Genomic DNA, 15,585 nt, shown 5'->3' on the forward strand with positions numbered 1-15,585 from the left:
TTATTCAACTTTGCAAAGATATCTCTTAAATAGCCTACTATATTACATTAATTTCTCAAAGGCTTACAATTAAGCATCGCCTCTCTATATAAGCATTACATGTTCTAAAGTATATTTTACTGTAGTGGTTTGAGCAGTTCCCAGTAGATATCTCCACCAAAGCTGAAATTAAAATCAAGCCCTTGCTTTTGGCGACAGTTTAATTACAATGCAGATTGTTTACTGACAGTACAAGTGTCTTTCATTTAATAAGCCACACCCTAAAAAATTTCATCTGTTTTGGCTTTGATGGATTGACTGCAATCATGCACTGTTCGAACTTCATCAGCAGTGGAATGAAGAGATTTGATTTTCAGCTGAGGTCAAAGCAGAGCATCTGATGATCCCTACTTTCTGCCATCAATTCTATTTAGCCTGGAAGAAACAAAACCAGTCCCTTCTTCTGGCATACAGGTATCCATCCACCTGCAACTCTGACAACACAGGCAACTTTTACAGTTTTACATTTAGGTCTAAACCATAGACTGTATAAAATACGTCTAAACATCCAGTTTCCTTTAATGTCCACTTTAAATGGCTTTAAGATTGGAAAAGCAATTTTATTCCACATTGTTTGACAATATCATATATATATATATATCCTTCATCAACTTATTCCAAAACTGTCTGCAAGATAGTTGGATTGAAATGGTTAAACATTTCTGCTATGACAGACTAACTCTATTAGACTGCATCTTACATCTACATTGAGTATCACCCCTATAACTGGTTTGATGATTACATGGTGGCCTCTCTTTCCTCTTTTTTTCACTCAGTAGTTGTTTCAAGCATTACCTTTTGTCTTTATTCGAACAGAGAAGAAAGAGCAATGATTGGACGGGACATGCAACTAGAGTCCCTGTCTTCTGGTCCAACTACCATACCCAAAGATAAAGCACATAATGGGGGGGGGATCCCTGGAAGAATAAACAGAAGAGAGGCCATTTGCTGATACAATGACTTTGGTATGTTATTATTTGAGCTGTTTACTATCATGACTTCATCTTCAAGTTCAAATTAATTAACCGCACCACAAAAGAACTCCTTGAATGTGTTGAACATTGAGACAGGCTTGGAAGAATCAAAAAGCTCAGTCTCTTCTCTTGAGACAAAGGGGTAGGTTTAATTTCAGCTTTTGGGAGATCACATTTTGGATCAGACTCATGCAAGGCAACAAATCACTCTGACATACCAAGGGTGTTGTGTTAGCCTATTCAATACTGTACCATCTGCAATAGATTAACTGGAAAATGATGCACTTGTTTGTCCTGAAAAGGAAAAAAAGACATCAGGCATCTGATAAAATGGATGGTTATTGAGAGGTAGAGCTCCAGCTTGAAACATGGCACCCTAATAAAAACACTTCAAATACTAAGGAGAATGGATTCATTGTTTCATAGAAGGAAAATGGGTCCCTTCACTTCTGTTTTAAAATACAGGCATATGTAGGGCCTATGGGTCAGATATTTTCCTTATATTAAGTCATCCGAGCCATCAGTCTATCATTCTTTGTTGTTATCTCAGTCAGTCTCTGTTTATGCCAGCTGCTCTGCCAACTAAAAGTCAAGTCCGAGACTATGGTTCGAGATGGCATCTTCAACACCGGAAAATAAATTATTTTGCCTTCAAAATAAAAGCATAATAGAGTCAGCTATAGCATATAGGAATGAGATTAGATTAAATAGAATGTTGTGAAGAGTTCCTTTACACATGATTTCTTATTTTGTTGTATTTATTTTGTTGTGTAGTTTATAAATATGTATTTACTTTATATATATTTCTGAATGTGTAGGCTTTACTGTCCCGTGATAAAAAACAGAGCTTTTAGCAAAATATGTATATATTTTTTTGCAATTAAATTTCATTTATACAACTAGCTAAACAAAACTAGAATTGCATAAAAGCAAATATTAACGTGAAAAATGAATTTTTTTAAAGATTTTACTGTACGTAATATAGTCTTTGCTACGTTGAGCTCTACAGTTTAATCTGAAGAATCGTGAGGGAAGTTGTGTTCTGCTGTTTTGGCTGCAGTGTGCTGTGCAGCAGCTGTGCGCCCTGCCCGGTTTATTACTTTGTGAGCGTACCGCCAGGGAGCCCACATGTACTGTACTCCAACTCAGCACTGATTCAACATGTGAACCGCCGGGATGAAGCTGTGAAGATGATCATGAAGGACTCATAGCCTGCTGTAGCTGCATCGGCTGTTTTTTAAAAAACAAAATCACTGCTGATATGAAACGCGTGGATTATGGATCGAATATGGATATGTTGCAAAATCTTACTTTTTCTAAGTGTTTGTGTAAATTCATCGTCGCATGATGACGACGGCGCTTCTTGTGATGGAGCGTTTGATATTTATTTTGTTTTAGACAGGTGAGTGAATACAGCTTTTATCTGTCTGCGTGCTTGTGTTTGCTTGAAGGAATAAAGGAGCCAGCAGGGAACAGACCAGTATATCCATTTAATATTTGTTACCTAAGTGCAGAGACACTTGACTCAGTCCTCTCCATGTATGGCTGTGTTTAGTTGTCCATGTCCCTCTGCTGCTTCACTGCAGGTTTGACAGAGTTAATTTTAAGCTTTTCTGTTCTGACTATCAGTGTTTGAGGTGTATACTTGGAGAAAGTTCACTTTTATAGCCTCCAGAGTTCCTCTCAGTGTGTTATGTTGTTCTTAAGTATGAACAGAGTCCTTCAAAGACTTTCCAACAATAACAGAATTAATGATCTGTTCTTTGTTTATTCTATGTAACAAAAGAATAAACTGACCAACACCCATTTTGTTTATTTTGTCCTTACTCATGTATAATAGTTTTTCTGTTTCGATGGACCTGAACAAGAGACATGCAGAAAAAAAAGTATTTCTACTATTTGCACTTGTATTTCTGTTTGCATTTCATTTATTTTGAATGGCATTCTTCTTTATGTAGCTTTTACAGAAAATATAAATGATGTTTGATTGATTCGTTTCTGGAATGTCTTGTTTTTTCACCTCTGTTGCACTCCTCAGGGTTGTGAATGCTTCATCTTAAATCGTATTATATTATATTTGATATTTCACGTTTTTGTGCATATGATTTATCTCTCTGCTGCTGCCTGTTCTGCAGGTCAGGCAGTGTGTCGGGACACTGGGATGAAATCTATGGATTTGTGGAGCAGCTCACCAACAGGTTTGTCAGGTACGTAAAGTGGCTGTTGTGTGCTTTTAAATGTTGGGATGGTAACCCCTCTCTTTTCTCTTCTCCTCACATCTCCTCCTCAGATTTTAGGGGTATTTGTACTATAAATAGCCTCAGAAAATATGGAATAATACAAAACTTTATATAGCACAGATCAAAACTAAGTGAAAAAGTGCTTTACAGACAGGCATATTTATTATAGGTCTTTAAATTACAGCACAAACAGTAGTAATGAGTATAAAAGTAGAGCATGTCTATTTTGGGCAGCAGACATCATACAAGGCCACCAACTGCTCCAAAACCCATCTGGGTAATGGTGCAGAGGGTGTGTGTGTGTGCGTGTGTGATATCTTTAGGTTTATTAGCGGGTTGCTAAATGTGATAGCAAAACATCTAGCCAGATGTTGAAGGTGGTGCTGACCACAACCGACAGTCCTGTCCCCCTTCACAGCCTGAAGGGTAGAGAAAGGAAGTAACACTGGCTGGGTTAGGGGTTCAATTCCCCAGATCAGTGGGTGAGCAAGGCGCTGAGATTGTCCCATGTAGTGATTCAGTAAAAGAAGACATTTCATGAAATAAAATTAAATGCTGCTTGATGAATTGTCATGCTAATTTCATTGTTTGTTAATTTATGTCATGTTATGCAACATGGTATTATCTGCTTTGCCATGTTATGTAGTGTCATGTAAGGTAAAGTAAAGCTGTATTTTGGCATTACGTCACAACACACTTCATTATATCCCAGTAAACTTTATGGTTATGTTGGTGCCATATAATGTCAAGCTCTGTAACAGTGTTGTATACAGTATATATAATATTGTTTTATTGTGGCTCGCTACGGTTTGTCATATCATATGATGTTATTACTGTAGATTAGAGTCAGCTTTATTGTCATTGCACACAGTAAGTACCAGAACAACAACATACGATTTAGCATCTAACCAGATAGTGCAAACAGTAGCAAAAGTGCATAGAGAGATATAGAAAGATAGCAAAACCTAGGGAGAAGGATCTCGTGTTGGACACGTGCCAACATCTTAGAACACCTTCCCAAAAAGTAATGTAATCATGTAATGTCATGTTTTGTTTCAGTACATTATATTCATGGCATTGATGTTTTAATCTATTTGCTGTCCAATCAAAAGCAAATGAATATGTAAAGGCACTTACGGGAATCCTTTTTGTTTACTTAAGTTCCAAACCTACTTAGAATGTTTTGGCCTTAAAAGCTACAAAACCTAGTTGCTGATGTTTTTGCTTGTGTAGATTCGTAGGTTCACGAGCTTTATTGTGTGTGTTTCAGTCCCAGGATGAGGGTTTCCTACATTGTCTTTTCAGCCAAAGCAGTTGTAATACTGCCATTAACTGGCGACAGGTACGGCCCTCAATTTTCCCTCTCATCTCTTTCTCTTCTTTTTTCTGCCTCACTCCCTAACCCATCTTCCTCCTCTTCTTCCTCCTCACTGAAAAATAAACAACATAACCAGTGATAACCAGATCACACAGAAACTGAGCTCTTATCAGTCTCTATTTACACTGTGTTTGTCTGTGTTTTGTGATCTGGCTGCTCAGGTTCACAATAGACGAGGGTTTGAAGAAGCTGAGCCAAATCAAACCTGCTGGTGAAACGTACATGCATGAAGGCATGAAAGCGGTAGGTACGCTCACATAAAGGCCTCAGCAAACATTGTGATTTTTGACACTGTATTGTTTTCAACAGAAACTTCCAATAAATGGCGAAACTTAATCAATTTACTAAATTTGCTTTGATTTTAGAACAGAGGTTGTAAAATCTACTCTAAAACACTTAAACAACCAAAACTCTGCTGTGGGTTATGTGCCTTGTATATGTTGGTCCATTCTGTCTGTACACTGGTATATTCTTATAGATAAATTAGTAAAGTAGATGATATGTTGTCAGATATTTCAAGCACCTCCAATGGGGTCTGGCAACAGAAAATATTTCAGCAATCTCTCTCTTCAGGTGTCAGAGCAGATGAAGACACAAACGTCACCGTCATCCAGCATCATCATCGTTCTCACTGATGGCAAGCTGGAGCTCTACCCCTATGAACTGAGTGTACAGGAGGTATCGAACACACACACACACACACACTTCATGGAAGATAATTCTAATAATGATGTGATTATAAGTAGGATGAAGAGTGAAAATGATACTTTGTGAAAATTATATTAAAAAATTATTAAAATCATGATGAGTATCATATCTCTATAAATTTGGAGACAGTTACCGTAAGCTCACCAAGAGTTCTATTGTTGCATGACTCTTTCCAAGCAACCATTGGTTTCCACTAAAGAGAGACACTGACACATGCGCAGTTCAGCGTTTAACACCATAGTTCCCTCCAGGCTCGTCACAAAGCTCAAGGAGCTCGGGTTAAACACTTCCCTGTGCATGTGGATCCTCGGCTTTCTGATGGGCGGACACGCTTCTTCCACCCTCCTCCTTAACACTGGAGCACCCCGGTGCAGCGTTTCGAGCCCCCTGCTGTACTCCCCGTACACACATGACTGTGTAGCCACTTACAACTCCAACACTATCATCAAGTTTGCTGATGACACAACTGTGGTGGGCCTGATCACTGATAACAATGAAAAGGCCTACCTGAAGGAATAAGAGGGCTGCCTACCTGCTGGTGTCATGTCAACAACCTACTCCTGAACGTCAGCAAGACTAAGGAGCTGATAGTGGACTTTGGGAAGAAGCAGGGAAGGAACTAAGCCCCCCTTAATATCAACGGGTCCTCGGCCTGACCTTGGTACTGCATACTGACTCAGTGGTGAGAGAGGCAAGGCAGAGACTGTTTCACCTCAGACGCTTGAGGAAATTCCGGGTATCCCCTCAAATACTGAGGAATTTCTACTCCTGCACCATCGAGAGCGTCCTGATGGGGAACATCACTGCCTGGTATGGAAACAGCACCGAACAGGACCACTAGGCCCTGCAAAGAGTGGTTCGTTTGTCTGAACATAAAATAGGTGGTGCTCTTCCCTGCCTAAAGGATATTTACACCAGGCGCTGCAAGAATAAGGCTAGGAGAATTATTAATCCCAATCACCCGTCTCTGCTGCTGCAACACATTTATCACTCTAAAGATTTGGGATTTGATAAAGGATTTGACATAAATGAACTGTAACAAGATGAACCACTCATATGATCTTTTATCAATTACTTCTTTTCTGATAACATAAACATGGGTTTACTGTATGTCAGTAGAAGCAGAACTTGACTCAGGACTTCCTTGTGCTTCCCAGGCTGACAAAGCCAGAGGGTTTGGAGCCAGAGTGTACTGTGTCGGGGTCATGGACTTTGACCACAAACAGGTAGGAAGATTGTTTTTTACCCCCTCTCTCTTTACTTTTACTTGTTGGCCTGTGAGAAAGAACACTTCTCTCTGTTACTGATACTGCTGGTTGTTTAAACAGGTTTTATTTGTGTGTGAGTCAGTGTGCGTTAGTTTGTGGTCAGAGCTTCAGTTTTTGGCCCAGATTTTTTAATACACCTTGACCTCGTAGCTTAGTCTGGTTGAGTTAAGCTGGAACCTCCTAAGGACAGAACAGCAAACAGCTGGCAGAGATTTATAGTTTATGTAAAAACATGGAATACATTTTGTAAGGCAGCATGTTTTGAGAGACTCGTTTCTTCTTGTGCAGGTATCAGGTTGTTGAAAGGGAACATTGTGTTAGTAATGAAAACACTGAACTCAGTAAGGATGAAACCTAATGTGTCCACAAAGTTGTTTTTTCATCCTTAGTAAAAATGAACACACATGTCTTCTGCCGACTTTGTTAGCTGTAAGAAATATAAAGGGGAAAAAAGGTATTATCCTATAAAACACCAAAATGATTAAGAGCCATTGGTCTGCAGTGTTTGTAGCAACGCTGTGATACCGTATGTGATCTTTTTTAATACAGTCAACTTAACTAAGTTATCCTTAATAAAATCTACAGTGCAAAGAAAAAAATGTAATTACATTTGTTGATACTACAATATTTCATTTAAAGTGGCATTCATTGTTGCACAACCCCCCCGCCCTGAATCATTCCTGCTTTAGTGTTGTTTGTTTTGCTGTTGCAGCACTTTTAATCACATTATAACGACAGTATTTTTCTGCATAATAAGTATTAATAAGCATATCTGAATGGCTTCAAAATTGCATAATTCATGCCTGGGAAAGTCTTCAGTAGTCAACTGGTGCAAGCTTTCTTCTGCCCAGTTACTGACAGAGTGTACTTTGCGGTCTGAGGAGGAAATAATTACATCACTCTACAATTAGATAATACCCAACAAGCTTCCTGTTCTGCTGTCATTAAAGCAGGAGATGAAAGCTCCAGCCAGTTGTCCAGAGGTTTCATCTCCTAGAAAATGACTTTTCCTCCCTAAATGCTGCTGAAGCACTGAACTGAAACCAGCAGACCTCCCATAGAGGCGGCAAGATATGAACACTGAAATGTAAAGTTATTCATATATGAGATCTTAAAATAAAATAAATTTAAAGGAGGGTGAACTGTAGCTCTTTTCAATTCTGTCACAGCTTGCTGAAATAGCAGACGGCACAGAGCAAGTATTCCCAGTGCTGTCCGGGTTTCATGCCCTCAAAGACATCGTCAACTCAGTGAGTTCACATCACATATAACAATGCACAAAAACATGAATTGGCACAGTGTGAGAATGGCATTACGCTGTGTGAGTACAGACTTACAACCTGAGCTGTTACCGTTATCTGCATCTCCACACAGATCCTGAAGCAGTCATGCGCAGACGTATTCACGATAGAGCCGTCAAGTGTTTGTGTGAATGGTAAGTTAGTGGGAAGGAGTTTGTTGCATCTGTAATGCTTGAATATAATAATGCAGCAAAAACTATGGTGTAAATAAATTATGTAAAATGCATTTTTAGCCACACTAGCAATGTTTCTCTAGTGATGGAAATGTTGGTCTCTCAGTTTAGTCCAGACTAAAATATGTCAATAAAAATTAGATGGATTGCCATGAAATTTTGTACGGTTGCCAGAGGATGAAGTCTAATGAATTTTGGGATCCCCTGACTTCCTTTAGCGCTATAAGGTTGTCGTAAGAGAAGTGCTCAACAACTGTTGGATGGATTGCTATGAAATTTGGTATGCACATTCATGTCCCCCTCAGGGTGAATTGCAATAACTTTGGTGATCCCGTAACCTTCGATATAGCGCCATCATCAGGTGGAAATTTTAATTTGGTCATGAATCAATACTTTGATTCATGACCAAATACCTGCAAAACTAATGGCATTCCCATCAGCTGTACTTTGTGTTTAATGCTAAATCGTAAATCTTTGCATGATAACCAGCTAAACTGAGATGAACATGATAAACACTACCTGCTAAACATTAGCATGTTAGCGTTGTCATTGTGAGCTGTGCCTAAGAAGCCGTACAGAGCTTCTAGTGTAGACTCTTAGTCTTGGCGACTTTAATTTGCTCAATCGCCATATTTGCTGTTTAATGATTGCTGTATCTGTTTGCAGTGTACAGTGTCATAGTTGTGTAATGCGTCTGATGTTTCCCAGAGTCTTTTAATGTGGTGCTGAGGGGCAGTGGCTTCAGTGGATCCAGGAGGACAGACAATGTACTCTGCTCCCTTACTGTCAATCAAAAGACATACGGTCAGTAAATGACACACACTCAACACACTCATGCCTCAGGGGTCAGCTGATATACATTTGTCTTTTGGATGCTAATGCTAAGGATGCACCTATTGTAACACAAGTGGAATGAAGCAAAGTTTACAAACCAGTTTTGCTAAAACATGTGCCCACATACTGCAGTGCACTTTGGGATAACATCATCTATGAAGTGAAATGTGATACAATGTGCAAATCTCTGTGCAGTAGTGGAAAGTCAGAGTCATGACATCAAGAAACAAACAGTGGCTGCTTTTTATTGACTTCAGCCAGAGAACAGAGGAGACATTATGAGATTGAGCAGAAGGAGGGAAGAGATGTTCTCTGTTTCATTAGTCTATTTAAAGATCGATGGGCGGGGGTTAGTGTCAGTGAGAGGACATGAAGGGATAACACTTAACTGTATTTTATCTTTCATTTCTTTGTCTAACCAGCTTGTTCTTATCTTGTTCTGCTGAAATATCTTTCATTCATTCCTTTTGCTATCATTCTGTTGGTTTGAATTTTCATTTGACCCTGGCTGTGATGTTTATCATATTTTTCATGAGGGAAAAAAAAGAATCTGAATATATACAGTATTTAAATTCAAATTGAAAATTGTTAAACAAGTTTTAGAAGTATTTCTTTTGCGTGTTACATCTACCAACTCATTATGCACACACAGGAAATGTAACATAGCAAGGTACATAGCATCTTCTCTTTGCTAATTGTGTAAAATTAGATGATGTACCAACACTATGACTGTACACTCATCCATGATCGATTGTCTTTCAGGAGTTAAACCGCCATAAGCAGCGTTTCGATTGGCCGGTCAGAGTGCACAAAGAGGCAAATTTGTTTTGCAAGCCAAAGTGATGTGTTTTTATTTCCTTTTACAACTGAAGTATTTGTAACTTTTATGAATTTAAATTTTTTTTGTTTGTTTTTGCCAGAAAATGCTTTCTTTATAGGCAATAACAATTCTCAAAGTTTGTCTATCTGTTTCTTCTCAGACCAGAAGCCAACAGTAATTAAAGACGGCTATCTGCTGTGTCCAGCTCCTGTTCTGCACGAGGTCGGACAGTAAGTCAACACACACGCACATACGCAAAATTTTTGTGAAACTGTAAACAAGCTGCAAGTTAAAAAAAACCGAGCTTGATGTCAGCACAAGGTCTCCTCCTACAGGCAAAAAAACATTTATTGTCACAGTATAGCATTCTGGTCATTGTTATTTAAAGTTAGTGGTGTATAGTTACAGTTACCCACAAAATAAACAGTAGCCACAAGAATCTCTTAATCTACAGCTGAGAAACCACACTCGGGTTTGAACATCGACAATAGCTCTCATTATGCATGGTCACATGGTCAGTTTTTGTCCTTTCTGTCCTTGTTTTTCTCTGTCTAGTTTCTTTGTTGTTACAGTAAAACCCCTGTGATTAAAATTTATTATCACCAAAGGCTGTGAGTATAAATAGAGTCATGAGCATCTCTGTGCCCCACCATCCTTTCCTCTCACTGTCAAGCCAATACTGAGCCTGTGTTTACCATAAATAGAAAAAGACACAAATTTTTGTGAAAGAAAAATCCAGTTCTGGAAAGCAATTCGGCATGACGTCATTTCATAACATCACTACCTTGGCATTTCTCTGACAACGCCAGCTCAATTCAGGCTTATAAAGAAAGTGCATCAAGGTGTGGCAACATTTCACGAAGCTGATGGATAATAAATGCCTCCTTTGCGATAATGTAAAAGAAATTCTGCCTTTTCTGCCTGTAAGTAAATTAATATTGGAGATCAATTTGCCCCAATTTATCAGTTTCAACCTATCAACATTTCTTCCTTTGCCTAATCATAACATACACTAGGCCTGTGCAAATACAGCAGGCTGAAATTAGAAATTAGAAATGTGTTGTGTGCGTAACGGAGAGAGAAACCAGAACAATGTTTACAGTAGAACTATCTGCGAACAGCTCAAAGTGTTGGATGAACTGAAGCCAGTCTGACCAGAATATCTCTGTGGCATTTAGAGAGTGAGCCAAAGCTGATTTAACTTCACTCACTTCAAACAGTGCTCTTTCTCTCTCTCTCTCTCTCTCTCTCTCTCTCTGCTCTCTATCTCTCTCTATCTCTCTCCCCCTCTGTCTGTCCCCCCGTCACCTCTCACTTGCCATCATTTCTCACCCACGCTGTAACACTCCCTCCTCACTGAAACACTCATGCATGGTTTGTATGATTTCTCAGGGACCGAGCGAAACAATCTCAGTTGAGTCCAACCTCAGAAGTTGGAACCAAACAGTATTTAACTGCAAACTATCACGGAAAACAAGGAAATCTGGCCAAAAAGTGATAAGAATATGAATGGCAATGGCTTCCTTTTTCAGTGAGACAATGTTCTTGGCACTAAAGATGTTGGAAGGTCAACAGGGAATCTGACAAGGTTACCAAGAAAGCGACAGCTCTATGGCACCAAACTTTGTAGCTGATGAGCCCTTAAATTAAAAAATGGTGAACAAGTCAAAGACAAGTGTTCCTTTTTAGGGGTATTTTACTTCATTAACCCTTTCGGTGCCAGGCCAACCTGTCCCTCGCTAAATCTCTTATTAGCTTCAAATATGGAAGTATTGCACATTTTCTTTTTCCGAATAACCAGGTCAGTTTGAAAATGAAGATTTATTTGAAGTGAATAGTTTTTTAATAGATTATATAGAATTTTGGCAAGGCATTTTATTAGAACTGCAAAGGTGTCAAATATGATACTTCATTACAGAACAGTAACACAGATAACCAGTGTAATCTGTGAGGTTTTTGGTGACACAACAGCCTCATAACTAACAAATAGCACAGGACAAAACTGATAAAGGGCAACAACAAAGATTTACTTAGTAACTGTTACTCAAGTTTTACTCAAATCAAACAATGCCTCTAACCTTTCTGACCTCACAGGGGTCAAGGTTATTTCACTAAAGCATCATAACCAATGAATAATACAGGCAACTATTTAGTGAACTCTGTACAGCCGCATTGAATGGGACACAGCCAAAAGTGAAGGGTTAGTGAAAATCACTTGTAGCTGTTAGTAGGTGTGCAGGAACTGCTTCTTCTTCTTCTGTTTTCAGTGATTCTGTCTAATAATTGCAGATCAATCGAAGTGCTGGTTAGCCTGAACAATGGACAATCCTACATCTCCAGTCCCATCACCATCTACGCCACAACATGTGTGAGTATCAGTCATATACTGCCAAAACAATCAGTGGATTTGCCTAATTCATACTAGAATTAATAATCAAATATTAACTAAGGTTGCTAATAATTATAATAGTATCACTACAGTATCAATACTGGCAATTCTGCGGTTTGCCTTGTATAGCAAAACAGTCAACTTTTACCCATCATGTCTCCTGTTATAACTGAAGAGGAAAGCATACCTCTATAAAATAGGAAAATAAGATTAAAGACGCACACATGACTCAGTTGTATTGGTGCTAGTGTAAGAGTGATAACACAAGATATATAAACACATCTCCAGGTGTATGGTGTGTGGCTGATTAGTGTGTGTTTATCGCAGTCAGATGGGACCTGGGTGCTCTGGTTGCTGTTGGCTCTGTTGCTGTTACTGGCTCTGGTTTTAATCTGGTGGTTCTGGCCTCTCTGCTGCACTGTGGTGAGTATATGTGGTGGCGTATATATAGCCTTGTGGAAGCATGAACCATAATTCAGTGCTATTGTTATTTATGGAAATAGCCCACACGTGTTGCAATTTGGCCAGGGCTCCTGCAGTGTTTATTGTGTCCATAGGCAATGTTAAGGGACTGTTGTTTATTACTTTGTCATATTGTTTCTTACAGGTGATCAGAGACCCACCCCCCTCTCGCCCACCTCCTCCACCTCCTGTCATTGTGAGTAGACCACAGACTGTTGAAAAGCATACTCCTACATCAGCAGTAGGTTTCTGAAGGGACATTTTCAGCCTGAAGTTTGGGTTTTATCACATGTTGCCATTTTGGCAGTGACTGGAGCGACTCTATTTTTCAAGAAGCAGAGCACAGATTTCTGGCACAACTTCACCTACTTCCAAGATGCATGGAGAAGAGAAAAAAGAGGTCAAAAAATCCAGCAACACTTGTAGTATAAAGAACAACTTTATAGCGAGACCACCATTTTTCAGCCTGTAGCCTTCATTAGAAATTAAATAAAAAAACTTGAGTTGTGTGTTTTAGGAAAAGGGAATTTTTTTTATGGCAAATTTGATTTATAAAACTTGTTATATGTAAGAAGTTATGTTCCTGTCCGATACATTTTTCACCACTGCAACTGTATTATAAATCCATGCAGGCTGGGCACTTGTATGTGTATGACACAATAAATAACATAACTATCTAACTAACCGCAGCTGTGTCTGATAGGCTGCAGCACCTGTCAATCAAGCAAACACCCTTCTAAACATACCTCTCTTTAAGCCTTACTCTCTTTTTAATAAAACAATAGAAGTAGTGACATTAGCTATTTAAAGTTATCATTTGAAGAGAGAAGCTGTTTTTGAATATATCTCTATGGTGCTTGAGACTTTATGGAGGCAGCATCTACTGGCTGTTAGTGGTACTGCATCACTTGATCATTGACTTCAGCTTTCAGCCATGGTGATTTCTGTCTGGTGTTGCTGACTCATTTAAAAATGTTTGTCACAGCATTAATATTCATATTAAGTATAGGTAGGAAGGAATCACTTGGCCCAAATGTAGATCATCATTTAAATTTTGGATAGTAACAGTATCAAATTTTGTGTTATCATTTAAAAGGTTATTTCAATTTACTTGTGTTGTTTTCAAGGAGCCAGAAGAAGATCCTTTGCCCAAACACAGGTGGCCGACAGTGGATGCTTCATACTATGGAGGTAGAGGTCCTGGAGGAATCAAACGCATGGAGGTAAATAAAAATACAGAAACAATAATCAGTTTAGTTTAATTTAGTATTTTTACCAACATTCATTTAGACAAACTTCAGGTCTGTGATGTCTGTCATTTGTACCCATGGTCTGTAGGTGCGTTGGGGGGAGAAGGGGTCCACAGAGGAAGGGTCACGGCTGGAAAAAGCCAAAAATGCTGTGATCACTATGCCGGAGGAAGTGGAGGAGCCCATCATACCCCGGCCCCCACCACGACCTCCTCCAGTGTACAACCCCCAACAGTCCAAATGGTACACTCCCATCAAGGTGAGACACTAGCCTCATTAATCACCAGTCATTAATGTTCACTTTGCATTAGATGATGTCTCTCTTAAGTGTGTGAAGCTCTATCTGATTCTGAATCTATCACTGCTGTTCCTTTACACACACACATACACACACACACACAACTAAACATTATGATGTGCATGTTCATTCTTTAGCTGTATTTTTATCTTGTGTTTTTGATTGAATGAACCCGATTTGACTTGACCCTCAGGGGCGTTTTGATGCGTTGCTGGCATTACTGAGGAGACAGTACGACAGAGTGGCAATCATGAGGCCAACGTCGCAGGACAAGGTCAGAAACATCTGCAGTATTTCCCTCCAAAAACAATTCAACTCTGTCAGATGAAAGAAAACACTGCTGCTTATCCATTTTGAATACTTTATCATTTCTTCTAGTTGAACTGTCTGCAGTAACCAAGGAATAATGAAGTTTTTGCCATAAAGTGTTAATTTGATTAGAAAATGGATCCACCCTCTTGACTCCACAGTGATTTGATTAGACAATAACAGAAAATAATACAGCTCAATCTCCCCCCTCTAATTATCTACCCAACAGACAAATAACAGCTTACTGCATCAACTCAGTTGTTATAAATAACAGTTTAAATGCACAGTGCGTCAACAAAGACAGCTCGAATAGGCTACAGGCCCGCCAATTATTTAGGATGGTTTTCTTCTTGCAATATTTACTGATCTGATTTTGATGATTTATCTTCATATGTTGTCCCTCTGTGTGTTACAAAGTAATTGAGCTTATGGTGCTCTAATTAAAAGCCAACATTTTAAACGTAAATGTCGTAAAACTTGGAAGGATGCTGCATTTTCACACTGTGGTCAAGTGTTTAAACACTTATTCTGAGTGGCCTCATGGGCCCAAAAAGTTTAAAGAAAAATGCATTTTGGCTGCGTTCTTTTAAAGTAAGAAATTGGCCTGATGCAGGTGCGAGGCTTAGACGTCAACAGGTTCCTGTAGAAGATGCAACATTTGACTTGTTTTGAAGACTGTTTCTCTCTTCATTGATAAATTATGTCGACATTTCGACAGGTAATGGATCATGGTGACTTGCATTTATGCTAATTCAGATTCATTAACACATAACATGCATCACCTCTGGTTTGCTTGTGTTGTTTTATATCATATTCAGTTTCAAAACTCTTTATGTAATAAACAAAATTTTTGGTTGATATTTTACCCCTTTATCTTACAAGTGTCTTCATGTGACTGTAACGTCTGTCTTCTGTTGTCTCCAGGGCCGCTGCATTAACTTCACCAGAGTTCAGAGTCACTGATGTTCAGACATGAGGATCAACACTTTTCACTTTATTCCTGTTTTTGGCCAAAGACAACTGACAAGTACATTTCAGAGATGAATGTTAATGTTCAGTGTGTATTGTAAATAAATGTGTTTACTTATAGTCTGGTGTTGTTATTGCATTTAGGAATCTATTACCTGTTTCATTATTTGTTT

At 38.9% G+C, this 15,585-nt stretch overlaps 1 protein-coding gene across 2 annotated transcripts; it reads left to right on the forward strand.

Annotated features, from left to right (window-relative positions):
- Window positions 1-2,099: 2,099 nt before the first annotated feature.
- Window positions 2,100-15,532, forward strand: antxr2b (ANTXR cell adhesion molecule 2b). Of its 2 annotated transcripts, XM_044174116.1 has the most exons (17): window positions 2,101-2,415; window positions 3,149-3,220; window positions 4,524-4,595; window positions 4,793-4,874; window positions 5,205-5,309; window positions 6,497-6,565; window positions 7,777-7,857; window positions 7,982-8,042; window positions 8,790-8,885; window positions 9,896-9,965; window positions 12,025-12,103; window positions 12,452-12,547; window positions 12,732-12,782; window positions 13,714-13,809; window positions 13,925-14,095; window positions 14,328-14,408; window positions 15,368-15,532. In XM_044174116.1, the coding sequence occupies exons 1-17, from the start codon at window positions 2,291-2,293 to the stop codon at window positions 15,404-15,406; spliced, it is 1,446 nt and encodes a 481-aa protein (XP_044030051.1). In that variant the 5' UTR covers window positions 2,101-2,290; the 3' UTR covers window positions 15,407-15,532. The 2 variants fall into 2 exon arrangements, with proteins under 2 accessions (XP_044030052.1, XP_044030051.1); XM_044174117.1 differs by lacking the exon at window positions 4,524-4,595 and having other exon boundaries at window positions 2,100-2,415.
- The last annotated feature ends 53 nt before the right edge of the window (window positions 15,533-15,585 follow it).

Source organism: Siniperca chuatsi, linkage group LG18, assembly GCF_020085105.1.
Source record: "Siniperca chuatsi isolate FFG_IHB_CAS linkage group LG18, ASM2008510v1, whole genome shotgun sequence".
Lineage (NCBI taxonomy): Eukaryota > Metazoa > Chordata > Actinopteri > Centrarchiformes > Sinipercidae > Siniperca > Siniperca chuatsi.